The sequence below is a fragment of the Scatophagus argus genome, chromosome 18, assembly GCF_020382885.2.
Source record: "Scatophagus argus isolate fScaArg1 chromosome 18, fScaArg1.pri, whole genome shotgun sequence".
NCBI lineage: Eukaryota > Metazoa > Chordata > Actinopteri > Scatophagidae > Scatophagus > Scatophagus argus.
The window spans coordinates 3022901-3049906 of record NC_058510.1 but is presented as its reverse complement, the minus strand read 5'-3'; the positions used below and the strand labels follow the sequence as shown (position 1 = coordinate 3049906).

General features: G+C 43.0%; 2 protein-coding genes across 2 annotated transcripts; both read right to left on the bottom strand.

Moving 5' to 3' along the window:
• Positions 1-3431: 3431 nt before the first annotated feature.
• On the bottom strand, positions 3432-8630 carry amer2 (APC membrane recruitment protein 2). Its single transcript, XM_046372085.1, has one exon. The coding sequence runs from the start codon at positions 8468-8470 to the stop codon at positions 6389-6391; it is 2082 nt and encodes a 693-aa protein (XP_046228041.1). The 5' UTR covers positions 8471-8630; the 3' UTR covers positions 3432-6388.
• Positions 8631-15209: 6579 nt separating this feature from the next.
• On the bottom strand, positions 15210-26685 carry mtmr6 (myotubularin related protein 6). The gene is made up of 15 exons (XM_046370670.1): positions 26457-26685; positions 23267-23398; positions 21189-21351; positions 20858-21015; positions 20198-20326; positions 18283-18417; positions 18062-18194; positions 17859-17968; positions 17599-17724; positions 17419-17468; positions 17223-17316; positions 16986-17092; positions 16493-16627; positions 16204-16330; positions 15210-15894 (listed from the first exon to the last, which is right to left on the bottom strand). Exons 1-15 carry the CDS (start codon positions 26478-26480, stop codon positions 15532-15534), a joined length of 1986 nt encoding a protein of 661 aa, XP_046226626.1. The 5' UTR covers positions 26481-26685; the 3' UTR covers positions 15210-15531.
• Between the last annotated feature and the right edge of the window lie 321 nt (positions 26686-27006).

Sequence of the window (27006 nt, the reverse complement as noted above, 5' to 3'; positions counted from 1 at the left end):
CAGTAATATGAAGCAGCTGGTATTGGAAACCTGCAACCAAGAGAGGCATCAACAAAAGAGATTAGTGTCAATTTTAAGAGCAACATTTCAGACTACAAAGTATTTAACTTTGATTGTTTTCAAAAGTTGCTATTTTCTCTCTGATAACTCAGATGTTTTATTTTGGAGACTATGCATATGCCAAAATATAGCATGTATTAGAAGAAGAGTTGTCCAAAAAATGAAAATCCAGTCACTATCACCTCTGTGCCGATGGAAAGTTGGGTTACGTTACTTCATCCACTAACCATTTTTGGAGCTTCACAGCAAAAACAGCAGGTATGCGGGGGAGTAAATAATGACTCAATTTACATTTATGGGTGCACTGTTCCTTTAAGATGATTAAATACATAAAGACTCTCTTTTATTTCCTCTTCCATGATGAAAAACATTCATGTCCAGTATCACTCACTCCCGACTCCGGTGAAAAGTGAGGTGAGAATTCAACTCCTCCCCTCAGCGTCCCAAAGAGCTGACGTGACCTCTCTGAGAACAGCATTCAGATCACCACACTAATATCAGTCTACAGCTTCGTGCAGGTTGCTTTTCTGGTAAGAGTCACATTCAGTGGCCTCAGGAGTCAGAGAAATATGACCTGCCAGGCCAGTCACGCAGAAGTCGCTTTGGAAAGAAGACTCTATAGTCCTCTGCCCACAATACACACATACTCACAGCCATACATACACAGCCCTGCCCAACGCCTTCATGAATTTTTCAGTATTGTTTCTCCAGTTAATGGCAGGCATCACTTTGCAGGTGGGACCAACATATGTTCATAGTCTGTAAAGTAGTTTTTATCTGGTAATTAGTCTCATATGTTTAATAGAGGAATTAGTTGAGGACGTCAGAAGTCTAAGCACAAATCCAATGAAGTGGAAATGCTAATTCAATATTCAATACTAAATTAAGGCCATTGTACTGTGTATCAGATCATTAACTAACCTCCCTGACACTGTATCCGTAAAGGATATTTTAGTCATCTCATCTTGTGATTCATAATTTAATTCATATTTTATTTTGCTGCTCACAAGCTTCCTTTCACTCTGGAACTTAATTGAATGTCTTGTTTCTGTTCATTTCAACGTCAGAATCGTATTAACACGTGCTTGTTCATCCCTTAAACTGGTGATCCAGTATAAACCAGATTTACGTGTTTGACTTCTACAGGGGTTAAAGCTTCCGTCAGCGGGCTCTTGTGTTCACAGGCTAACCCTCATTCACAGAGTCAAAAGCTTGTCTGCTGATGAATTATTGACAAGTGGGAGTATTACACAACCCAGCCCAGAGAGAAACTGTGGCATCATATGGGAGAGAAGTGAGAGAATGAGGGAGGATAGCAAACACCAACCGAGAGAGGAAAAATATGGCAGGTGGTTTCCCATGAGGCTGCAGAGGTGAAAACCAGTAGTACAAAGTGAAACCTTTACCTGAGGAAGTGATGTGTTCAGAAGATGTGTGCCAAAGGTCAGAGCTCTGTTTTGACAGTGAAACCTCAATCACTGCATGCCTCCTTTTCCGATGCTCCTGCTGATGGTTTATTAAGGGATGCTTACATTTTGTAAATCTAGTTTAGTGTGTGTTTTTAGAAATCTCTCTCTCTCTCTCTCTCTCACACACACACACACACACACACACACACACACACACTGTGTCAGATAAAGCCACCGCCCCCCAAACACTCTCCCATCCTCCTTCCTGCCCAGCCCCCTCTTTTCATTGGTTGACCCAGTGGAGTTACTATGGGAACGACTGTAGAGAGGCTGCCATGCAAAATGTGGGGTACAGCTTTTGAACGGCGCTTAGGGCTCCATCACACACACAAACACACACATTTATCAGGGCAGGAAAACCCTATCTACCATCAAGATGAGATTTTTTTTGGAAATATCAGTCTGACCTTAACTCTGCTCTTCCTGTGCTGAGATTTTCCTGCCAAGCATCTGTATTTTAGTGGGTTGTTTGTTGTTCTGTAATTGGTCATTCTGAAAAGCTAAAATGTGTTCTTGTCTTCTATAGAATGGATGGTTTTCTGCAGCACTACTCCGCTGTGCTGTAAAATTTCAATACCTCCTCACTTTGTCAGTTTGCCTGAGGTACAGTATCATGTGTTAGCTCTTTAGAGAGACTGCTGAAAGAAAAGTAATAAAAACTTGTTCCATTTAGTATTCTCATGAGTTTCTGCCCCTTCAGCAGCTGGTGGCTAATGTTGTCTGGTAGACATAGCACTGGATGCCTAACTGACATTACTGTACTCTTATTACCCCATATTTTAGCATAATGTTATCAAGTTATTGCTACTTGTGTCTGCTATTCCTCAAAAGTTATGTAGGCCAGTGAAACCTTCTTTTCAGGGCAATGAAGCCAAACAGACCCTCACACTCACATACACCTAGAAATCTTGTTCTCCCATTTTTTCCTTCAGGTTTTTCTTCCTCAATTCCTCTCCTGCTCCTGTGTGTGTTTCACTGCATGTAATTTGCTGGCTGTTGCATGTGTGTGTTCAACTAAGGATGGGTCAAATGCAGAAGATGAATTCAGTGTGTGTATGTAAAAATATATATATACTGCCAATAAAGATGATTCTTCTTCTGTTCAAATCACACCAGATTCATGTGCCAAAACAAACACATACATGCAGGTACAAACAAGGCTTGCCCTAGCAGCAGCAGCAGCAGATTAATGATGAGATCAGCCGATACACACACGTGCTCACACCATCGTGCGCCATTCTCAGTGTCTGCATTGCTAGCTTTGATCTGCTGGACTGGTAGTGAGTGTTATGGTCTTACGTAAGGCTTTTACATAAACCTCAGCGTGCAGAGAGAGAGAGCTGGATAGAGAGGGAGGAGGGTTTGCTGCACCATTACAAAGGGGATTCGCACTGCACCAAACTGCACCACACATGCATACACACCTGCACCAAAACAACATATAAGGTTTCTCTAGAAACATATTTTTTCCTTGAAACAACGGGATGCTCCCTTACATCTGTATTCAGGACACATAGCATCAGCAGTGCATCAGCTGCTGGTCTTTGTCATCATTTTAGAGGTCTGTCCCTGTCTCTATGTCTTCCCCACTAGAGACCAACAGCAGACAAAAACACATCTTTCAGGCTTTCATCTCAATGATCAATAACATGTATTGATAACCTATTACTCCCAAGCCAAGCAGCTCTCTCTCCAAATGTGACACCACAACAAAAATACCACACACAAAAGCATCTCTGTTTCTCACCCTCTTTCTCACCCAACCTACTCCATGGGGATTTCAGCCACCAAGATGTGGGGGTGGAAAGACAAAGGATGGGAGTCGAGGAGAGAAGGGCTCTGCCTACATTATCTCTAATTAGACCAGTACACAAATCCTCTGACATTACAGTGTATGGATATTTGTGTAGATGTGGTTACAATAAGTCACAAGTTGATCTGTCAGCGCAAATACAGTTTTATTCATTAAATATGAAAAGTGGAAAGACACTGTGAACAGAGAGACAGGAGCAAAAAAGGAAAACAAGATGTGCTTCATATGAAGGCCCAGATTTGTAATCAGAAAGAAAAGTATCAGTCTGGAAAAAAATACAAGGAACTGAGCCTAATAGTAACTAATAGTATATGTAATATGGTGGACTCTGTGGTTATTGTCATAACTGTGTATGTGCCAGTGTGTTTAACTTTCATTTTCACTTCCTCATACTTGCGAGAACTGGAGAAATAACTTCTATTTACACACATGCCTGCGGCAAGTGGGACATTAACCGAGGAGGACACCATATTTAAACAAAACATTTTATGCGTAATGATCGCTTCTTGTCCAGTTCATAGTTCCCTAATCTCTCTCAGTCCTAACTTTAAGATCATTTGATTGTTGATGTTAATAAGGTTTCTCAGTCATACAGTAAAATTAATAAGTTTTAACACTTCAGGCAACTGTTTTGGTCAGCAATCGATATGCATAAAAATTGCTGTTTAAAGAAAGTATTCTTTTTTACATTTTTATCAGAAATACTGCCAAAGGTTTAAATTGATTCCCCTCTCAATCGACATCCCTTTCCATCAAATACTTTTTTGTCAGTCAGTACTCCATCGGAGGGAAAGTCACGAAAGTGATTGCATAATAAATCAAAAGAGTAAAAGAGCACAGTGTAGGTAGAGAAACAATGAAGGGACTTGATCATCCTCTGCTCTCCAAATGACCTTTTGCCTGTTCGTTTTGTCGGGTGAGAAGCACTGCACATCTCATATCAGGTTTCCCCATGGCCTGTCCTACTCTACATCATGATGATGCTGGAAAGATATCTGAACCTGGAGCTGTGGTTCACTGTGGTCAAGAGCAAACTTGAATGTGGAATGAAAACCCTCTAGCTCTCTAAATGAAGGGCAGTGAACACTCTGCTCCCTGAAACTTGTCACACTGAATCACTGACAAAGGCCTTTTAAAACTGCAATACACCCACTCATTCTTAAAACAAGTGGTGCTTTGCAAGGCTGCAACTGTGTGGTAGTTTGTCTTCATTTTTCAGAGCACGGGGGACTTTAAACAGTAAACTCCACCATTTGTCTTGCCCCCACGAAAGAGGGACAAAGAGAAAAACAGACCAGCAGAGGATAATATATGCTGACCAATGAGCTACGATGATGTTAGGCTACATTCAGATTCACGCACAGCTGCGGTGGTTCCTAGAATGAAGTCTATTGTGTTTATTACTAAGACACCCAGAGTCGTAGGGTGAAGAACTCTGAGCTGATTAGTATTAGTCCCAAATTTTGTTTATTATCTTAACATGTAATCCAAGTAATTACGTGGCTCAATTGTTTTTTAGAAACCCTCACCCTCAGTATTTACTTTTCTTTTTTAAGGGTTACAGCCTATTTAAGAAAGAACATTTGCAGGAACATTCTGGCTCTCTAAAACTGGCTTACAACAACGATGTCTCCCTTGTCACCTGTTCACATCAGCCTTTACAGCATGTTAGTAGAGGAGAGGAGTAAGAAGCTGGTGTGATCACAGTTACAGATCTGTGCAGTATGACGTTGGAAAGCAGCAGCCTATAAAAACAGTATGAAATCCAGCGAAGAAGATTTGTTTGTGTATGTGTGCTTGGAGAAGTCATCCAGTGTAGCTAAGACATTGCCAAAGGCTGAACAGTGTAACTAAAATCAGTCAGTATTAAATGATGCTCCCTGACCTTTGCGCCTTGTATGTGTGGCTCTGCATGCAGAGAGGGAGAAAAAATATAAAAGATTTTGTATGTGTGTGTGTGTGTGTGTGTGTTTGTGTGTACTGAAGCATCAGTGCAAGGGATCCATCCAGGTTGAGTATTGCGATAGTTTTGTAGGTTTCCATCAATAGTTCAACAGTTGTAAATCCCAGAGTCTGACATCCTACGGATGTGCTTCGGTGATGCAGTCAGATATAAATGAGATCCAAATGCAAAAAGCTGAAGCCAAACTTGAATTCCATTCACAATAAAATAAAAATAACCAGTCAAAACAGAGGAAGTCTCCTCTTTCAAAAAATGTAACACACTGTGTGGCCTTCTGCAGCGGCCACATTTGTAGCTGCAATGTAATTAGGTAACTAAACTTCAGATACCAGTAGTCATTTGTATGTTTGCACAAACAGTTGAATAATCAGTGTGCGGTCAGAAGAAAACGATAAGAAGAACATCTGAAAAGAGGAAAAACACACACAACAGCCAAACAAAAAATGAAGGGTTATTCCAGGCTGTTATTATTGTTGAGATACTGTTGGGTCTGTAGAAGGCTATTTGAGACTGTGAAATGAAATTTGTTTTTTTTTTTTAACTTTGGCTCTAAAATGAAAGGATTAGGAGGTAATTTGTTACAGATTAGACAAAATGACAAACTCTGATTTGATTAGATTAGGTCCTTTCGAGCAAATCATGTTATGCCATGTGGAATTCTATAGGAAAAATGCAAAAGATAAAAAAGGTGCTCTGCTTATTTTTTCAGTGTGCAATCATGAGCTGTCAAACTCTCAGCAGGTCAGGACCTTTTTCCAGGAAAGGTTCAAGGCAAGTGTGTCTATCAAGAGTCCGCGGATTGTCAAGAGGTCAACCTCCAAAGTTCCAGTGAGAGCTGTGAAGTGTTAAACCAGCTTTTTGGAGTCTCCTCGTGACTTTCTCAAGTGAACAAACCCACTTATTCTATTCTAGGCTGTCGTAAGCCAAAACACTTGAGGAATGAAAGCCTTTAAGATTTGAGAGGAATTTATAGGCTGTTAACTCTACAGCTCAACATTTTTCTTGGTCTGGGAAAACTTTTGGCTCTGCACAGTCCACTCGAGTCGATAAGTAAGTAGTAGAGAACCACCCATTTGACAGGAACTATTTCTTGTGGGCTGTTCCTCTGGTTGTGCTGCCTGGTTTGTTCCCTGAACGACGAACGGGCACCTTTGATACAGGGATTCTGGTACGAGCTGAGGGAGGTGCACAGGTCTTTGGTGGAGGGGATTCGGCCTCTAGAACAGAGGAGAGGGCTGACTGGCTTGCAGAATGGGGAAGCGGGGTTTGTCTGCTGCTTACTGGGATCTTGGATTCTCGAGGAAGGCTGGTGCTGCCTTTCATTGATCTGAAGGAGGAAGAGGAGGAGGAGGAAGGAGGAGTTGTTTGGGTGTCAGGGCTCAGTTTGTATTCAGTGGAAGGAGAGGGAGTACTATTTGGGTCTTCATCTCCCAAATGCTCTTCATCCTCTCCTTCCTCTTCAGGGTCGTTGTAAAGGTCGTACAGGTGGTCTCCAGAGCAGCTGTCGCGTGACAGGGCTGGCATCTTCTGGTTACGCTGCAACCCACTCTCATCAGGTGTTGCTGTAGGTGTTGCTGAGGGTGTGTCCCAGTAGCCCTCATCACTTAGTGGCTCTTTATCACCAGGTGATGTAGGATGACGACCATGTGTGTGAGGGAGCGGGGGTTTAGCTGCCCGGCTTCCTGCTCCACCAACTATCGGAATCTTACTGAGCCCTAGTGCCTTCACCTGGGGTACTTTCCGGTCTACACTCCTGGGGGCTGAGGGCAAGTGGCTGCTGACAAGGCTAGAGGTTGCACGAGGGGGGTAAGTGGAAGTGGGGGTAGAAGAGGGAGGTTGGTGTGATCGGGGCAAAGCAGGGGAATTGTCACCTGTGGAGGGTAGCATGTGCCAGAGCCCCTGCATGTCTGCATCGTCCACCCCTTCTGGACTCGCCATTTCTTCCCCTCCGCCCATGTAGGCCACCACACCACTACCAGGTGGGTGCTGCTGCGGGGGAGGTGGTGCCCTGGCCCGGGCTGGGAGGGAGGAAGGCACTGAGCTCGGGGAAACAGAGAACATGGGCTGCATCAGCTGGGAAGGTAGAGGGGTTTTGGATGGGGAGCCACGAGATATGGCACTTGTGATACCAACAGTTCTCCCGACACCTGTTCCCACACTGCCTCCTCCTCCTCCACTGCTGCTGCTGCTAGTGCCACTGCCTCCATTACCCGCTGGCCCCTCCTCGTCTGCATCAGCAATAATGTCACCACAGCCCGTCAGTGAATCAAAGCTCTTAAGGGATGTGACGTCATTGAAGAGCAGAGAACAGAGGCGGTCAACAGAAGGCTCTGAGGGTGGGTCACCAGTGCTGCAGCGATCCAAAGGGGGTGTAGCAAGAGAGGGGGTGAGGCTGGAAATTGAAGCTTTGGCTTTTTGGATGGGAGGGCGCAGTGGAGAGTCAGTGGGTGTGTAAGGAAAGGGGGAGTCTGGCTCACCAGATGGCCCTGGCATGGCAACACAGTGTGTGGGTGTCATGGTAACGCTCATGGTGGGGGTCTCTAGGTTAGGTTCTTTCTCTGCATCCCCACAATCCTCTTGGTGATGATGCGGTGGTGGTTCAAGGGTGAGCGTAATATCTTTTACCTTTTCAGAGTCGGCTTTATCCCCATCCTTCTCTCTCTTCCCTTCCACCTCTTCCCCCTCTCCCTCGTTTGTTTTTTCTTTGCGTCTCCATCGCATGCTGCTAAAAAATCCCTTTAGGCCCCTCCCTCTTCTGACAAGCCCCGCCCCTCCATTTTCACTCGACCTGAAACTCCCACGTCGGAGTAGAGAGAAGAAACTTAGCGATTTACTGAGAGACCTCACGGGTCCCGCCTCCAAGTTAGCAGGTCCCTCCCCTCTCTGTCCATTAGCATCGTTGCTAGAGCTCGTGAGTCCATCGTGGGTTTTGCTCCTAACAAGTTCCACTGATGCCGCTGAGCTGTTTCCGTTCAGAGGGTTCCCATTGTCAGAATTCCCATTGTTCCCGCTCCCTTTGTTCCTGAAGGAGAAGAAGCTGGCCATTCCAGAGCCGGTGCGCCGCTTTCCGAAGAGTTTAAAGGCAGCTTTGTTGATCTTCCCTGTGGGCTGGGGGTCACACTGAGGGGCCACAGGAGGCTCCACACACTCTGACTGCTCCTCCATTATCCAGCACTGTATCGCTTCCACACTCTCGTCTCCCTCAAGCTCTCTCACTGCCTTTCTGTTCTCTCTCTCTCTCTCTTTGGCCACACTTACACTCGCCTCTCTCTCTCTCTCTCTCTCTCTCTCTCTCTCTCGCTCTTTCTCTCTACACCCTGCTGTCTGGTGCTCTTTCACTCCCACTCTGACTTGCTCTAACGCCTGCCTGCTGGTTTTCTCTCTGAGTCTCCCTCCCCTCTCTCTCTCTCTCTCTCTCTCTCTCTCTCTCTCTCTCTCTCTCTTTCTGTCTCTCTCTCTCTCACACACACACATGCTGGGAGCTGCTCCTCACTGTATCCATGGCAACTGGGTGGGCTAAGCAGCTTTCGTCAACGCTGGCGTGGTGCCAGTGTCTGTGCTCCTCTCCATCCCCCATCCTCTTCCTCCTCTCTTCTTCTACCTTCTCCCTCACCAATGTACTATTTGCTCTTTTCTTTTGACTGTTCATAAATTTATTTGCCCTACACACACACCCTTCATCCCTGTATGTATGTCTGTGTGTGCTTGTGCTGTACATGCCTCAGTTTGTTTGTAGAGATACACACCCACTAATGAATTGCAATGGATTATATGATGAAGTATGATGTTTATGCTCAGTCATCAGACTGAGTGAATAATAAAAAAGAGTGAACACATGTTGTTTGTACACCTCTCCAGAACATGGGCAATGAAGGTGGGAAAAAAATCTAACAAGTGAAAGACTGTAAGTTTTACATCTACGTCTTCGAATAATTTGTGCCTCCTTATTCTATGAACCTGTGAAGTACGTCATAGCAAGGCTTGGTGCAAACAATGGCTTGACATTACAAATTTATCAGCATTACTCACTTCACCCAGCCCTGTGTGTGGTTGTGTGTGTGTGTGTGTGTGAGAGAGAGAGAGAGAGAAGGAGAGAGAGAGAGAAAGAGCATGGAAAAGCTCAGTGTAAACAAAAATATCAGTGTCAGAAGTCTGAATTAAAGGGCATCAACAGCATTATCAACATGTACACACACGAATGCACACAGACACACACACACAGACACATACACGCATACACACACACACACACACACACACACACAGCTTGGACATGTCTCCGGTACGGTTTAGGTCAGACATATAGGCCATATGGCCTGGAGCTCTCTTCCATATGGACACACAAAACCAGGTGTCTCAGAGCTGTGACAACACATCTAACTGTCATCCTATCATCCTAACTGTGTGTGTGTGTGTTGTGTGTTGTGTGTTTTAAGATTGGGCAAGTAATGTTTATAGTTATGCTTTGGTGGTGCTTAAACCACTAGGGAAATAAATGTAAGTCTATGTAATGTCCCCAGAAGTGATGGAAATATAACTCTGTGTGTGTGTGTGTGTGTGTGCTGCAGCTATTCAATCAACAGTGCAATCTTTCTGTGTAGATTAGCTGTACTGTTAGCACCTACCTTGACAACTAGCAGAGTTTCCGTGGGCACTCAGAACAGAATTAACTGCTCACTAACTGGAAAAACAAAATGTGTGCAGTCCTAACTTGTTGCCTTGTTGTTCCTGTCCTTTTCTCATTCTCTTCAAAGTACACAAAGTGTAATATGTATGAGGGTTCAAAGTCTATAGTTGTTGATGAAGCAGATGATTATGTAAATGTAAAAAGATAAACTCTGCATTAATTGAGGTGTTTTGGCAGTTTAAAACAAAAACAGATGCGCCTCATCTGTCCTGTTGAGCTGCTGTTCTCTCCCAAAATATGTCATCCTTACCTGCAGTGGATTCACCCAGAATTCTCCTTTTTTCATGCAGAGCGTGATCCACTGTGGGTGCTCTTTTTACAGCCACGTCTATCCTCCCAACCCCCCATGAATCTCCCTGATACCCCGACCCACTTACAAGCCTCCTCTCCCCTCCTTCCTTCCCTCCCCTGTTCCTTTTCTCTCCTCCTCCTTCTCCTCAGTTGCTCTGGGCACAGGCTCTCCTCTTCCAGCCCACTGCAATCAAACAATGTCTGCATTCATCCGCCAAAGGCAACACACACACGTACCCACCCACAGATCCACAGACATGCTCACACCCACACAAACACATTTTGAGGGCTTCCCCAGAGTGAAGCACTGAAGCATATCTTCCTTCTGCTCTCCCCCAATGAGAAAAATTGTCTACCCGCTCAGCCCACAAGACAGCGTGTCAGTCAGTCAGTCACTCAGTGTGCTGGTTTTCAGATACATCAGGTACTCAGACAGTACGCCCTACGCCATGCCAGCAGGTCAGCTGGCTATTGGATGGACTTGAAGCTGACTCTATACAGCAGATGGCTCGCTACCACTGATGAATGGGTTCAGTTATCACATGATGACACAGAGGATTTTGCAGTGTTCTTAGTGTGGAAATACATGTCGTTATCCTGCTTAACTCATCACTAGTGGTATGTAATATCTGTGTATTCTGCAATCCAGAACATTATCATCTGTTTCACAGTGCTGAACTGAGTTGGATTTGTATTAGTGGATAATACCCATTTTACATTTTGAGGTATAAACAGTATTTGAAGGTATAATATTAGGCTAAACCATCACATAGTGAGGGTGTAACAACAACTGTGGTCCACCGTTCACTTTAATGGATATTTCTGGGTGACTTTAGTCAGTTTGGTGTTTGCAAAATGCAACATGTGCTTTCTTCAGAACCTAATGATTAATTTATTTCTCTCCTGCTGTGAATGAGAAGGCAGCCACATGCACACAAGCAAAAAGCACACATCCCATTATCTTTACACACACACACACACACACACACACACACACACACACACACACAGACACACATACAGTCTCTTCCTCCTCCCATCTCTCTGAATAAGGTTCCCATTTCAGCCCCCTGAGTGAAGCTCAGCAGTAAGTGGGACAGTTAGAGGACATTTTCTCTCTCTGCTTCACTTTCTAGCTTGTTGTGTTTCCTAATAATATGGCTTGTCTGAGTGAACTTGCAGCATAGTGTGTCCATTTTCAGTACACCAACACGCGGATGTGCTTTTAATGCTCTGCCAGCAAGAAGCCTCAGGATGCAAATATTGATATGCATGTGTGGCAGCAGAGGAACAGTAGATTTTACTACACCATTTGACGTTAGGATACAGAGTGTACAAGCTGTGAATGTCAGGGATCTTCCTGATATGGTGACACAGTTGACACTGGAACTTAGCTGCCTTGAAAACTGAAGCAATCCCTTGTAACTTGCCTCTTTGTATTCATATATCAGTATTTGCTATTGAAATAAATGTGTGTAGCCTCACCGAGGCAAAACAATTTTCCAGAAATTTTCACTGCAGCCAGCTTGAACATACAATAGCTCCTCATCCTGTAAAGCACTGAAGTAATTCCAAGTATTCAAAGTACAGCGCCTTCATGTTATGACTTCATGATCATGAGTCAGTGCGCATGCGTCGATACGTGTCCAGCCTGTTACAGACGCTCCCGATCTTTCTTCTGTAAAAACAAGAATTTCCCTCCAGGGATTAATAAAGGAATTCTGATTCTGATTCTGATCCAACTTGAATTATATTCTATGAGATGAAAGTTGGTGCCAAATAAATACTGTGTTGTCTCAACAGGCATGAATGCTTCACTCCAATTAGCCTTTTGACACCTGGTTAACCACAAGCATATCATTACATACTTGCTTTAAGATAATTAGACTACATGACTCAATATCAGAACCATAAATTGTTAAACACATTCTGTTGTCACAGTAATATCAGCAGGTGTTCTATCTTTGGCCAGATGATGAAAAACCCCTTTTATCCTAACTTGAATTAGCTGGGTTTTAGACAGATGAATAACATGCTCCAACCTTAAGACAGCAGTGCTGCAGCAATCAGTTTAAATAAGAACAGGTGTGCATGTAAATGTATGTCTCTTGTCAGGGATGAGAGAATTAGAATCCATAGTTGATATCCACGTTTTAATTTCAGTGTAATCTGCCTGTCCTATGATGTGCATAGACATATCAGTACAATACAATAGTGCACATCATTAGGTCTGATTTGTAATGCAAACAAGACACAGGTGTGGCCGCTTGTCTTTGGATGGTTAGTTAAACTGCATAAACAAACCCAGCCTGTTTGGGGAGTGTTGTACTAGAACAGATTACTCACACACACACACTAATCATCATCATCACCAGGGGTCCTGTTGGTCAGTTTGTTTCGGGACAGAGGGTCCTCCAGCTCCAGATTAAACTAAGCCATGGTGTGTGAGCGTGAGCGCACATGTTCATGTTTGTGTATGAGCATGTGTAAAGTATTAAACCCCTCTGGGATTGCTTTGTTACTTTAGCAATCAACGGGGAGTGCTACTAACTGTTATTAAGCTGTCTAAGCACAAACCTCTCCGACACTTTTACATTCCAAAGAATAAACAACATCTCTGTGAGGATCTTTAATCCTTTTCATTTAGGCCAAAAAACCCCACACACATTAATAAACCTGAAATATAAAAAGGGGGAAAAAAAATAATTAGACTGACTGCTCCTTTGCTATTGTTTACCGTAACTGACAACGACTGTTCCATTGGTATGTATCAGATCTAGAGTCCTGGTCTGATCTATGCTGGCATATTTGGCTTAAACACACATAAATGCAGCAGAGCCATCATTAATTATATTAATTTCCGGCATGACAAAGGCTTGTACTTGTCTGTGTGCCACACACTAACCAAAGAGCAACAAGCCTCAGCAGCACACAAAGTGTGGGTTTACAATTTCTTATCATTAAAGATGCTCTTGGCATATTGTGGTCTGTATGGTCAAAACATCACATGCCTACAACTTCCTATAAGTCTGATACACATAACAGAGAGAAACCCAAACCTATTTTACACCACATACACATACAACCATGTGGACCATCTACATGTAGTGCATGTACACAGTATGCATATTTATGTGGGCTTTCTGTCTGTGTACACATTTTCATGTTGAGTCTGAGTACAGCAGTCCCTCCTTGTCCTCATAAGTGTTCGTGGCGTGCAGCACTCATCTGAATGATTCAGAGCCCTGGGAGAGCCCTCGGCAGCTTGTCCCAGGAAGAGACCTCTCAATGTTTCATGTGAGGTTACGTGCACAAGTGAGCTACAGGAAGAGAGTAGTGACGTTGTGTTTGAGGTGCATTAATCTGATTTAGCGTTTCAACCTTCCGAACAATAATGCATATAAATGACTGACCACATCAAAAAGTCACTGACGTTAGTTAAAAAAATAAGAACCTTGTGAGAAAGTAAGTGAGGTCAAAGATGAACTGGGGAGGGGGAGTCCATGTTCTGCTTACCATGGGTTTTTTGTCTTAGTGTACTGAGTATGGAGCTGTGCAGAAAGCTGACACAGGGGGGTAAACACATGACCCTACACTGCCAGTCTGTCTTTATTCTGAGTTGCTGTTGCTGCACTTAGATACTGATTTGTCTGAAGCCAATGGTCACTTTGTCTGAATGTGTGCATAAGCACAAAACTCCATTTATTCCTACAGCAGGAGAAGACAGTGAAGGGAGTGGTGAGGGAGGAGGGACTAGTTCACTGCCGATGTTGTTGGCACAAATTCCATTAAGTATTTAGAAGCACACGAGCTGGATAAAACACAACACAATAAACAGTGCTGTGAAGCCCTGCTTTGCTTGTTTGAGTGAAATGCAAAGTCCTGTGCAAAGAAAACATATGTAAATCATCACAAATCTGCAGAGACACAAACATCACACAGCTATTCTGTATATGCTGACATCTTGCAGGTTTTACATCTTGTTTTTTCTCCAGCAGTCCGATTGAGGAAGATTTTTGCTTGTGTAGTAACTCCAATCCAGTGAAAATCAAATCCTTTCTAAGCTCTGATATGAAGTTACAGCCTCAGTCTGGAATTATTAAGGTTTCAGCAAATAAAAGCTGAGCCACAACACAGTCTGGCTTAAAAATTAATGTTCACTTGTGGCCTAAATTCACATGCCACACTCTCATGGAAGTAACCCTGACCCAGTTAAAATAAGGGTGTATAAATATCTCCTTTTGTCGATCCCCTAAAGGATAAAATTCATTTTGTCAAATCTTATAGTCAGATTAATCAAAATTCCCTTTCAAAATGAGCAGCAGTCATGTCTTGCGTTCAACAGTACTTGAACAGACAGACCCGTTAACCTCAATGCATCTGTGACACTGACCCGATCAGGGTGAGCTGTCATACACAATAAGCCACTGACATGGCAGACGGATACGGCCAATGGGATTTTGGGATCAATGTGCTTTAGTCAGATTATCTGATCAATGTGAGATGTAAAATAAGATCAATAATCAATGCGGGTGACAGTGAACAGCTGAACCTCTTCACCGTCTCAACATCACAGTCTATGCGTCCATAGTCACAGTAAAAGTTAAATAAGGCATCATTACCTAAAAATCAACTGTGTTTAGTCAGGCAGAGTTCATAGTGCAGCCAATCTGGTTCTGCTTGATTTTCAGGGCTGGATTATATATTATTATTTTTTCAGTCAGTCACATTGCAGCAAAATCACACAGAACATTCAGATTAGGCTGGATTCAAGCCTCTGGCTGAGATGAAGTATTTCTGCTGCCAGAAAATGTGATTTTCTGTTGGTTTTCATGTTGAGAAATATGACGATTTGTTAAGAATATCAAGGCCATATGTTTTAAAAACAGATTATACACAAACTGAGTAAAACGGAACAGACTAGAAGACTTTTTGGATGAATTTATTCTCTTACACTATTCATTAATTCTTTATAGTGCTTTTCAACATTCATAAAAAAACAAGCTTTTTGCTTTTATTTTTCCTCTAATTGCATCATATGACATAATAATGAGGCTTTCCATTGAGACTCAGACTATACAGACATACAACTTCATCCATTCGGCCCATTTAGGGCCATTGTGTAATCAGCACATTACCACACACAGAACAACATCTTCCCCTTAACACACACATACACACACTTTCAGTAAGCCCTCGCATTCAGTCATGCCTGTCCCTCAGTATCCCACAATCCTCCTGTTTGGTCTCAGCAGGTCATGCGTGCCACTCCAAACTCCAGACTAACAACAGCTGGCTCTTCTTTGGCCAACTCGCCGTTGTATGTCCCTTCCAGCTCTCCGTAGCTCTGCTTCCTGCTCTCGGTGCCACTGCTGCCCTCTACAGTCCGCTCCGTGTCGGTGCTCTCTGTGGCCTCCTCGCCCACCTCCTCCTCCTCCTGCTCGTCATCCTCCACCTGTCGCTGCACTTCCTTGTGGTTGACGGGTGCCCCCAGAATGAGGGAGTCGGGACGTGGCGGAAGTGCGTTTGGGTTGGAACGCTGATCTCTGACGGGAGGAGGTGCAGGGGGGTCAGAGGTCACGACAGGGGTCACACCGAGCTGACGGAGTCGCTGGATAGACAGAGAGGGACAAGACGGCACAAAGGAAGACATTTTCATTCCGAAATCAGATCTGTGTTTATTTTTTCATCATAATTTGTTCAAGGGAAGATGCAGTGTGTGAAATACCACGTTTTAAATATGCTGACATATTTAATAATGATATTATCAGATTTAAACAATGTTTCACAACACTGTTGATAGATTCAACTGTCTGATCGTTTTGGAGGATGGCAGGAGATTATATTAATGTGTTCATCCCATTTTGATCAATGACGGCTGACTAAATTCAGCTGTAGACCCCGGCGTGTTTCAACTTACACCCTCCAGAGCTTGCAGCGTGCTCTCTCCCTTGCGGCTGTTCTCTCTTAGAGTCAGGATGGTTTTGAGGATGGACTGACGTGGGTGCATGGACCGATCGAACTGATGGTACATGTTCCTCCAGAACCTTGGAGACACAAGTGCACACAAGCACACAGGTGAGATTCCTCAGAGATGATGTAAACATCGGCGACTCTCTGGTAGGAGGTGGTAAGACTGGAAGAATAAAAGCACAGCAGAGCACTACAAATATGTTGAAAAGCAGGGAGGCATGGAAGGCTGCACTAACTTGAAATTGTAGGGCAGAGTGGAAGGTGCTAACACAGGGTGTGCGTCAGAGTAGGCAGGGCTGTAGAATGGATTCAAGTAGTTCTGTTTTTCACTCATCAGAAACGCCCACAGTGAGTGAGTTCGCTCTCTCAGCCTGGAAAACAAAACAGCAGCTAGAGAGACGTGAAACACTTCAACACAGCCCAGCGGGGTGATTGTTCAGGCCTTTAAAAACCAAGATTTTTGCTTTTCACACACAAAAGCTCACGGTACAGTCATAAATGTCTCCATCCAGAAGAGCAGTCACAGTCCATTCTATCAGGTTTTTTGGCTTAATCCATGCTTCCAGAGCAGATAAGGTTGAGAACAGGTAAGAGACATAAACTGGTCGAAGGAGATGTTTGTATTGTGACTACAAGTCTTCAATATCTTATCCTTTCAGAACTGATGACAACAGAAAAGACCAGAAAAAACAAACTATACAAATGTGTGTGTGTGTGTGTTGGACTCACTGCAACTCCTCTCTCTGTCTCTGATTGTTGCCAAGGAAATTTCCATATTGACAGGAGTGAACATGTTCATGAATCTGCAGCAGGAACCACTCGCTGAACTCAAATGCCTAAAGACAAGCTAACTGTTAAACAAATAATAATAATAAAACATAATAACACTCATCCAGGTGCGAGACGGACACACAGATCTGTGTAAATACAATACGTGTGTCACATAGCTCACACATCCCCGCACACCTGTGGAAACTGCTCCGTCAGCTGCCAGACGCACTCCAGGAACTGAGTGAATATCGGAGAAACCTCCTTTGGATCCCCATCCAACTGGTCGCACCTACAGTTACACAAGTCAGTTAAAAGTGATACAAAAACTACTACAGAACCAAGTAGTATAAATGGCATACAGTAATATAGTGTTAAAATATAAACACCTCACCTGTCAGCGAACTTATGGCCAAAGGAGATCCAGTCTTTCTCTATCAGAACCTAGAAGACAAATGTGATGGAAGTAAGAAACATAAGGACTTAGCAAAGACTGAGCTCATACTCTTTTCAGCTCTCAATCCTTTTTTAGAAAGTGACAAACGGAGTGTGTGCGTGTTTTTTTGGTTGGTACCATGAAGCCCTTGATGGTGCGGTAATAGGGGTCCATAAGCAGCGCCCCCAGCGAGCAGACCTGGGCTGTTCTGTCCCATCCGTCTGAACAGTGAACCAAAACACTGGCTCCTTCCACTGTCACCGCCTGCAGTCAAGAGTGAAGACAGACAGTCTTTATGTGAAAGCAACATGTGGTATATTGCTCAAAATAAAGTTTAAATATCCTATTGAAGTAAAAATCACCTTAAATGAAGGAGCAGGAAAGCGAAAGCCTTTTACCTTGGTGAGAAAGATGGCTGCGTCTACAATGGCTTTGATATGCCGCAGCCAGCCACTGCTCTCCAGACCAACCAGGTAGTCACTCATGGAAAGAGAACGAGTCCCAATCACTGAGAGACACAAACACACACACACAGAGTCATTTCAGATGAACCAATTACTGACTACACTGCTATGATGTGCCACAGCAACCTGTTTTTAACCTTCCAGTAATTTCTGCAGGCTGGTCCTCATTACGTGGATGTTTTCAATGCCAACAAATTGGAAGCGGATGTTGGAGTAGTTGTCCTCGTTCTCGTAGCCTTTGCCTGCGGCTCGATTAGCCAGAGCATTCAACTGCAGGACAGCCAAAAACAAACGTGAGCCTTTGAACTAACATCCTTCACAGATGAAGCTGAACATACGGCACATTCTGGGCTGTAACCTTTGGCCTGGTATCCATGACGTAGACGAATCGGCTGTTGTGATTGGCCTTGCTGATAGCCTGCAGCATGCTCTCGTCCTCTAAGCATCGTGCACTAAACCCAGACAGAGGCTGACTGCATCGACACACCGCCGCCTGTCAGGGTGGACAGACAAAAAAGGACAGTTAGAACAATACAAAATAATGAATTATCAGCTAAAGCTAGAAGATCCCTCATTGCCTTCCCCCACGTCTCACCTTGACAACTACAGCTCCCAATCTCTAGTCAACTGACAAAGAGGTCACGTTTGTTAGCCATTTCACTTTTTAATTTGGATTATCGACAGGAAACACATACTTTCCAATCATTAATGGATAACCGATAATGACTAAGCCATTTTTGTGGTGCAGTACATAAACTGTGCCCAGATGAAGTCGCTGTTCCAAAAACACATGACATAAAGTGTGATGGAATGTGGAAGGGCCGAAACGTCTGCTCTCTGTTACGATAGTTTTATGAGAAAATCAGGAATCTTCAAATACATGCGTGGGTGAGGGAGTCAAACAAGGCTGGCAGTTCCCGTCCAACAGCAATTGCTTAAGTGAGCACGAAAATTCACTGGAAAGGAAAGCTATTCCCAAAGCTATCCGATGTGCTGATCTTTCATCTATACCAGGGGTCAGCAACCTTTAGCATTAAAAGAGCCATGTAGCCGTTTCCCACCAAATTAAAACCTACACGGAGCCACAAAACACCACATAGGTCTATACAGTTTCCGCTTTATATATGTGACCTATAGTGCGTTACTTTTATGAAATCAATAAACTTTAAACAGAAAACGACAAATTTTAATTCTCCATTTTTAATAACGCAAAACACCTAATTCTTTTGTACTTTGAGAGAAAAAGACACTGGCACGTATACATCTATTTTCAAATAAAATATACATTCAGGAGTTTTTCCCTCATTAGAATTTTTTCAGACTTAAAAGAAGGCTGGCTGCACTGACATTGTAAAACTCACACAGCTGTAGCATATTACGTTTGATTAATAAGATGTCAGTTTATATGTATTACCTCAATGACTTCAGAGTTCACATGCCTGCATAACAGCACTATTTGCTCAATATCACTGACATCTTTGATTCATCACAGGTGACTGAGTACACTGGAGACGAATTAATGTCCGCAGTTTGTTGACTGGTGATGTTTGCTGCCATTTTTTGTTTTGCTATTATCAGCTCTCTGCAGTAGTTCCCAAATTACACTTCTTAGCTCATCTCCAGCTGGGTATTTTTCAGCAAAGGCAGTGTGCTTATTCTGGAAATGTCTCTCACTTTTTGTTGTTTGCTAGTTTCTCACCACATATTAAGCATATGGCTAAACCAGTTTTGTCAGGAATAAAAGCAAACGAAACGATGAGACATTAAACATTCTATTTCCATCTGAAAGTTTTCTCTTAGATTTTGTCCATTGCTAGCTTACCGGGGGCCAAAATAAGTCACTTATTTGGTGAGCACCTCAATCTCCAATGAATTAACTATTACAAGGAAAAAAATAAATGAATAAATAGAATGAAATCAATTTAAATTAATTGTCCATTATTTATTCACACCATTTTTTTCCCCCAAAATATGTTGGCCCTCTCCTAACCACGGGAGCCACAGAAGAGGGATGAAAGAGCCACACGCGGGCCCGGAGCCGCGGGTTGCCGACCCCTGATCTATACCTAAGTACACCATCGCATCCACTGAGCTCTAACTGCTACTAGCAGGGATTCTAGTAATTTGCTTTTAAAACAGTTACTGTGAATGTGCAGTGACAAGGATGGGAAATACATTTTACAGCACTGTAAAATGGTCAGTACACGTACAGTACTATTACTATTACTGCTACTACTGTAACGTGTGGAAGTTATTACAGTTTATTAAAGTACCTTCTTTTCTTGATAAAAGTATGTGAGTACAGGAAAGCGTCCTTTGCTTCGGAACTTGGAACTCCCCACAATGATGGGCTTACTGGCCGTGATGGGAACATACAGGTCACGAGGATATGTCTCACACACCTGAAAAGCCAAACACAACACACACACACGTCACAAACCCGTACTGCACTTCTCAGCTCCCAGCGGTCACTTATTCACAGAAAGTGTCAACTTTCTTTGTAGCTCTGCCTGTCTATCATACAGGAGCTGGAGGCAATAGTCAACACTGTATACAACAGTGAAGCTCCAGCGCCCTCATCTGGACCCATTTAATAATGCGTGTTAAGTCCATCTCATTTTTCTTGCACACTGTATTAACTGATTTTCTTAAAGCTAAACCACCACACCCTCACTCATAGCCAGCTTATTACAACACAGGGATCTTTTGCCTCAGGCCAGCCTAGATAATGTTACAAAGACAATAAAGTAGTAGCTAGTGTCAAAATATACTACCTGACCATCTGGCTTTATAGTTGGGTAATCAGGTAAAGTCAACAAACGAGTGGTGTTTGTAGCCCGCAGAGAAAGAAGAAGTTGCCTCCTTTTAAATTCCCTCCAACAGTGTTCTCACTTTAGCTCCTCAGAGGGAGAACACTTAGAAGACAGATCTACCTTGTAGTCTCTGTTGACATCAGTGACCTGCCATTGGTCACAGGGAACACCCATTCTCTCAAACTCTGCCCTCAGGTCGATGAGCTGCCACCCTTCCTCTCTCTGTTGGTCGTTCTGTTTGGGGTTGTAGGAGAAGGCGTAGAGCTCCTCATAGGACACTGCACAGACGAGAGATAAGGCCTTAACAAAAACAGACCAAAATGAATAAACAAAATGTATTTATATATCGACTAAATGCGTAAATGAACAAATGTGTGGTGAGAAAAAGTAAAAAGAAGAGGGCCATAGAGGGCAGAGGTGAATACATGTGAATGGACACGCTGAAACGCACCAGGCCGCAGAAGACGCAGCAGTGAGCTGTAAATGTCGTGGCAATCTCTTTCTCTCTGCACCACAAAATGAACCACCCTGAAGTTGCGACACTGGATGACCAGAGGGCAGCCTGTGGTGGTCAGGGAGAGCTTCTCCACAGATGCTATGTGGTGATGCAAAATCTGCAAAGGTAAGGGAGCGAAACAGACAGACAAAGAGACATGATGACGATAATTTGTGGTCACTGGCATCAGAATGTTGGATCCTCTGGGTCCTGTACACTGAGGGTGAAGCCTCCAGGTGGGGGGCCTGGTGGAAGGGTGGATTCGGGTTATTCCGGTGTATATGGTGTCCAGCTGCAGGGATGCTGCAGCAGTACTTAGTGGATGTGTGTCAAAGAACACCCACATGATTGTCAGAACGCTAAGTTTCCCTGCAGAACATTGCATTGTAAACAGATGATTAATGTTACTCACTTCACCTGTCAGTGGTTTTAATGTTGTGGCTGATTGGTGTATATCTGGACACTGGTTCACCTGCTGCACACTGACATCTGACTAATGAAGAGCATCTCACAGCATGTTTGTAATCTGTGTTAAGGGTCTTTGTAAAATGGGGCGATTAGAAGGAGCCTTTTCTGCTACTGCAGCATCTGAAAAAATTAACCATCATTTGTGTAGAAAATAAAACTGAAGAACAAAAAGATTCGCTATTTTTAAAGATGTGCAAAGATTTCATGAACTGAGAAAAGTTATTAAAAAAGCTTATGATGTATGCTCACACAATCATATATTGTTTTAATATGAAGTACGGAGGGCAAGAAGGACATCAGCATATTTAATAAGGACGGCGTGAATTTCCACAGGAATTTCTGCCACAAGAAATCATAAACATGCACATTCATCAGCATTGGTAATGACCACTGAAACACCCTGTCAGGCAACTGAGACACACACACACACACACACAGTATATGCTGACCTCACCAGCTGTTGAGACTGACAGTAACTCAACTGCTGTTTAATATTTTATGAGGCACAAACAGTCTAACAAACTGTCTCTCTCTCTTTCTCTGACCAACACAGTGATTCTAAATTGCCTCCACAAATGCAGACACATGCAGTATACCGCACATGGGACATGCACAGGAGCTCCTCCACACACTAACAGGACCACCAACACCACCACTGCGTGCTCCACCAGAATATGTGCAAAAACAGAGAGGAAAAGTCAAAGTTCCCTTTCTCAGCAAATAAAGCAGGAAATATGGTGGAGAGGAGGTCATGGCTCAGGAAGGATCTGCTGCCCAAAGCATTTTAAACCACACTATCACAATACAGACCAGCCCTGTGGGTACCTAAATACTGGAGTACTATTTTTACTACATCATATAACAGCATACAAAAAGTTAATGCTACGGTAAATCAAATTACTGTTTAACCAAATGTGTGAAAGGTCATCAGGACTCTGGTGAGGCCATTAAATAAGTTTGAGTAAAATGTATGAATACACAATTCACATGCACACGCAGGTCTAACACCAAAATAACTTGCTGCTACATAATGTGGTTTTTGAACATATACTCTACTTCCTCTTACCACATACGAGCTTGCACATTCTCTCCTTTTGCTCAACAGACCACCAACACACCACGACACACTCCAGCAGGTTGCAGACGTCCTCGCTGTGGTCGCCCTGATGTCTCTTTTGCATGACTTTTGAGATGTGACACTGACATTACACTGAACACGTAACACTGAGCACGTAACAGGCTTTAGTATTTACAGTTGAAACGTTTGTCTCAAAGTGCTGATCTGGAGCCCTGACAAAGAGAGAAAACCGGCAGCAAATTCAGGAGGAAAGATAAAAGTTTCTATAAGCGGTGCCAATGATTTTCACAAGAAGATACTGGCAACATTAAACAGCTCGTGTCCTTCAAGAGTGGGAGCACATAAATCACATATTGCAGACTTCACTTTTTTAAAGTAATACCAGTGGTACACTTATTTTGGTTGCATCCACATGTAATAGACTTCGTGGAACTGTGAATGACTCATGTGACACCGGAAGGATGCAGTCCCGACCAAAGAAACTCACCCAGATCTCCTGTCCGGCAGATGTTGAGCTGTTAGAGCTGCTCTCTACAAAGATGAGATGTGTGGCTGTGAGGTACAATGTGCCATTTATGGATTTGTTGCTGAAGCGATCCAACAGTCGCACCTGCTCCACCTGCAGACACACACACACGCCAAACAACATAAATCAGTGGTTAACTTCTTCAACAAGGTATAAAACCCGCATACAGAATATACGGAAAAGAGGAAACACTGGCTGTTGATAACAGAAACGACACCTGTCACAAAATGAGTTCGGCACTGCTTCCAGCTGGCACACCACCTAATCCTGACCACCTGGGCCCAACTTTCAGCTGCCAGCTCCATTATAATGAGAGTCAAAATGATTTCTGGTTATGGGATGGAAGTCTAATTATGGTATTGACTGAACAGTTATAGTTCATAGTACAGTATATATAGTACATACAGTATAGTACAGTTACTGCCCACTGACATGAAGCAAACACAACTATTTTTTCCTCTAATTTTGCTTTTTCTCACTTATTCTGAAAGTATTTTGATATTCTGCTGGGGTGCAGTCTTACAGCCTTCTTGTAATCCTTTCCATGCACATAAGCACCCACACTGGAGATGCTCATGGTAGAACATTTACTCAAGTCACACAATTTCATACAGGAAGAAGGTCGCGGTCCACTAGCTTTCGTAAACAACAGGTTTTAATACCTCTGGTGGTCAGAATGTCCACTCCGTATCCATGCCCTGAAATAAGGTTCGACACAAAATTCCAGTCCTGGACACATGTATGGATATTGTCCATAAATAATGCACCTTAAATGGAAGCATGCACTCAGGACAGTGAGAGGGAGGGGTCACAATAAGCAAGCTCCAAAAACGCCAACAATTTAAAATGTCAAATTCCAAATGAAAATGCCAACAAGAATACAGCAACACCAACCTGATGTGAAACTTGCTGATCGCTTGTACCCTACTGGCTGGCTAAGAGGAGTGAGGAGTCAGCAGTACATAACAGCGGCATAAAACAGGGCAGTCAGTGAAATAGGTTTTGATAAAAACTGTAAATCACTACAACAATGAGAGACCCTTGAGCACAAACTGCTCAGAATTAGGCTGAAGGAGACAACAAGATCTTCCATAACATGATAGGCATATGCTCTGAGAAAATACTATTGATGGAGTCTGCTTAGGTTGCGACACTCTAAAATACATGTGTAGCCCAGACTGTTGCATTCCCCTCAAATCCCTTTCTGTCACAAAAACCTATGTGAATAACAATTCTCCTTACTGTAAACAAAAAGAGGATTGTTCCTACACTCTGTGGCCAAAAAGCCACCAGGCTGTTGCATTCGGACCGTTTGCTGCTTTGGCTGCTAAACGTCCACGGTTCATACTAGCAGCGGTTCTCTTGTTGACTCAGACATCCTCTCCTTGGTTTCCTTTTTCCTGTCGATCTCAGATATGATGAAATGATTGTCTCCCAGCAACCAGCGGGACACTGTTTGGTTTTGTCATGGACAGGCTTCTTAGCACATAATGAAATCCAGGGGTGTGTGAGTTAAAAAGTGAGTTGGTCCCATGAGAAAGCTGATGATGACGTGAATGTTTATATTTTTGTGAACTACAAAATGTCAGCTATGCTTCAACGTACCTTAAATATAATATTCACCACTTTTCATAGTAGCGTCAATTTATTTCTGACTGGATGGACTGATTGGATGGACTGATTATCTGGATTGGCCGATTATCACTTCAATATTCAGTACTTTTTCGGCTATTGGCATTGGAGTTTTGTTGTCAGGTTGACGATGAAATAATGAGTAAATAAATAATAAATGAATTTTAAAATGTGCTATTTTGGTTGTGATGCAACATCCTGTCTGGAGTCTCTACTCTGTGGTCTCGCTGTCAACACTGAATATCGTGAATCTGCAAGTAACTAGTAACTAAAATGATCAAATAAACGCAGTGAAAGAAAAAGTACAATGTGTGCCTCCAAAATAGCAGGAAATTGAAATACACAAATAAAAAATAAGTCCCACAAAAATGTAATTGACAACAATATGTGAATAACTTGTTCTTAGATACATTTTATCAGTAAATATTCTCATTTTGACAATGAGATTATAATTCTTACTGCAAATGTAAACCAGATCCACATAGAAGTTATGGATCTCCTTCACTGCTAATAATCTGTTCAGCTCTGAAAAAAACAAACACACCCAAAACATACTGGTCAGTCCCTAGTTAATACAATTTAAACAGTATTATCCAATAATAATAATGCTTTCGCAACCACATATTCACGCAACATTAGCGGTTCCTCCTCTGCTGCTTTATTCAAGCAAATAACTAGGAGGACTTTCAACAGTGAGGGCCACACCCAGTGTGTACGCAATGACACCCACCTGATCCCAGCATATCCTTATTCCATAAGCACTGAGACAGGAAATTAGGTCACACCGTCAGTTACACCTACTAGAATACATTAGGTTTAGGCCTAAAGCACAGAGACTTTGGGTGGCATACGTCAAAGCAAAGCCAGTTCAACCATCCACAGTGCAGTTCAAAAGTATTTGGACAGTGACAGTTTATGGGTGTGTTGCCTTTGTATTTAAGCACACTGGATTTGTAATGCACTGAGTCTTACTGTGTGGGAAAAGTGCTGTTTGTGCACGAAGCGTTCCCCTGTTACACACTGGTATGATTAGGATAACTTCCACATCATTAAAATTGTAAGGCTTTTATAGGAAAAGGACTGCCAGCGCCACTGGGTGTGAACATCTTCACACTGTCAGGCAGAGTGTGAGCTCTGTAATTGAGAAGTCTGTCCATATGCCATTGTGCTTAGCTGTTTTTGGTTTCTCCCGTGTGGTGTGCCATCTCACCAGATGGCTGGCTGGATTCATAGCTAACGTTAACTCAGCCAATAAGAGGGCGTACAAGTAGGAGCATTACAAAAAGAAAACCCAGCTAAACACAAACAGCTCATTGATGCTCGTCACGTCTGACACTTAAAGCTACTGGCGACACCTGCTAGACATCGTGTCGTTACAGAGATACACAAACAAAGTCTCAACGTTGATATGTGGCAAACGTCGCCACACCAAGCGTTACACAAATCCCAGCAAGACAGACCGAGCTGCCGACTGTATCCAATCCATTTTCTATTAGCTTGAAATGTTAGCTAACGCTACCTTTGGCGTTCGGATATGCTCCATTTCTCCGAGACGAAACAGCTGTCAGCGACTGCGAGTCTTCAGACGACGAATTTCGGAGATAACAGTATCATTGATGATATGATGGCTCAAACTGCAGCACAAACCGCTTTTACTTTGTCGGAGGCATATGATATGTGTTTATTATCATTAATTTTACTCCTCCATCCGCATGAAGATACTGGCAATAATGTCAACACGTACGGTGTGGGGTTTTCGAAATAAAAGCTCAGGCGTATGTAGGTGTTTAGACCTGACAATAAGGGTCCCACACTAACTGTGAATTGTATATCCAAGGGTTTGTTTTTTCTTGTATTGATTAAGCACAACTTTATTTTAGTAAAATACACCACATATAGACAATATATAGCGAAGCAGGCTTAATTACATCCTTCAAAACAGACTCTTCTAAGATGTGGTATCGACATGTAAAGTAAATTACACTATATTTCCAGTGTGAATTCGGCTTTAAAATTTGTTATATGTAATGAAAAATAAATTATCGACCGAAATTACAAAAAGAAAAATC

What these genes read in the sequence shown, in the direction of transcription:
- amer2 (XM_046372085.1), bottom strand. Translation starts at nt 8,470, where the DNA reads ATGGAGGAGCAGTCAGAGTGTGTGGAGCCTCCTGTGGCCCCTCAGTGT.
- mtmr6 (XM_046370670.1), bottom strand. Translation starts at nt 26,480, where the DNA reads ATGGAGCATATCCGAACGCCAAAG. An exon ending in CCTGCAGAAATTACTGGAAG is followed by an intron (nt 17,969 to 18,061) that starts GTTAAAAACAGG and finishes TGTGTCTCTCAG; the next exon opens with TGATTGGGACTCGTTCTCTT. An exon ending in CGCTGCAAGCTCTGGAGGGT is followed by an intron (nt 15,895 to 16,203) that starts GTAAGTTGAAAC and finishes CTGTCTATCCAG; the next exon opens with CGACTCCGTCAGCTCGGTGT.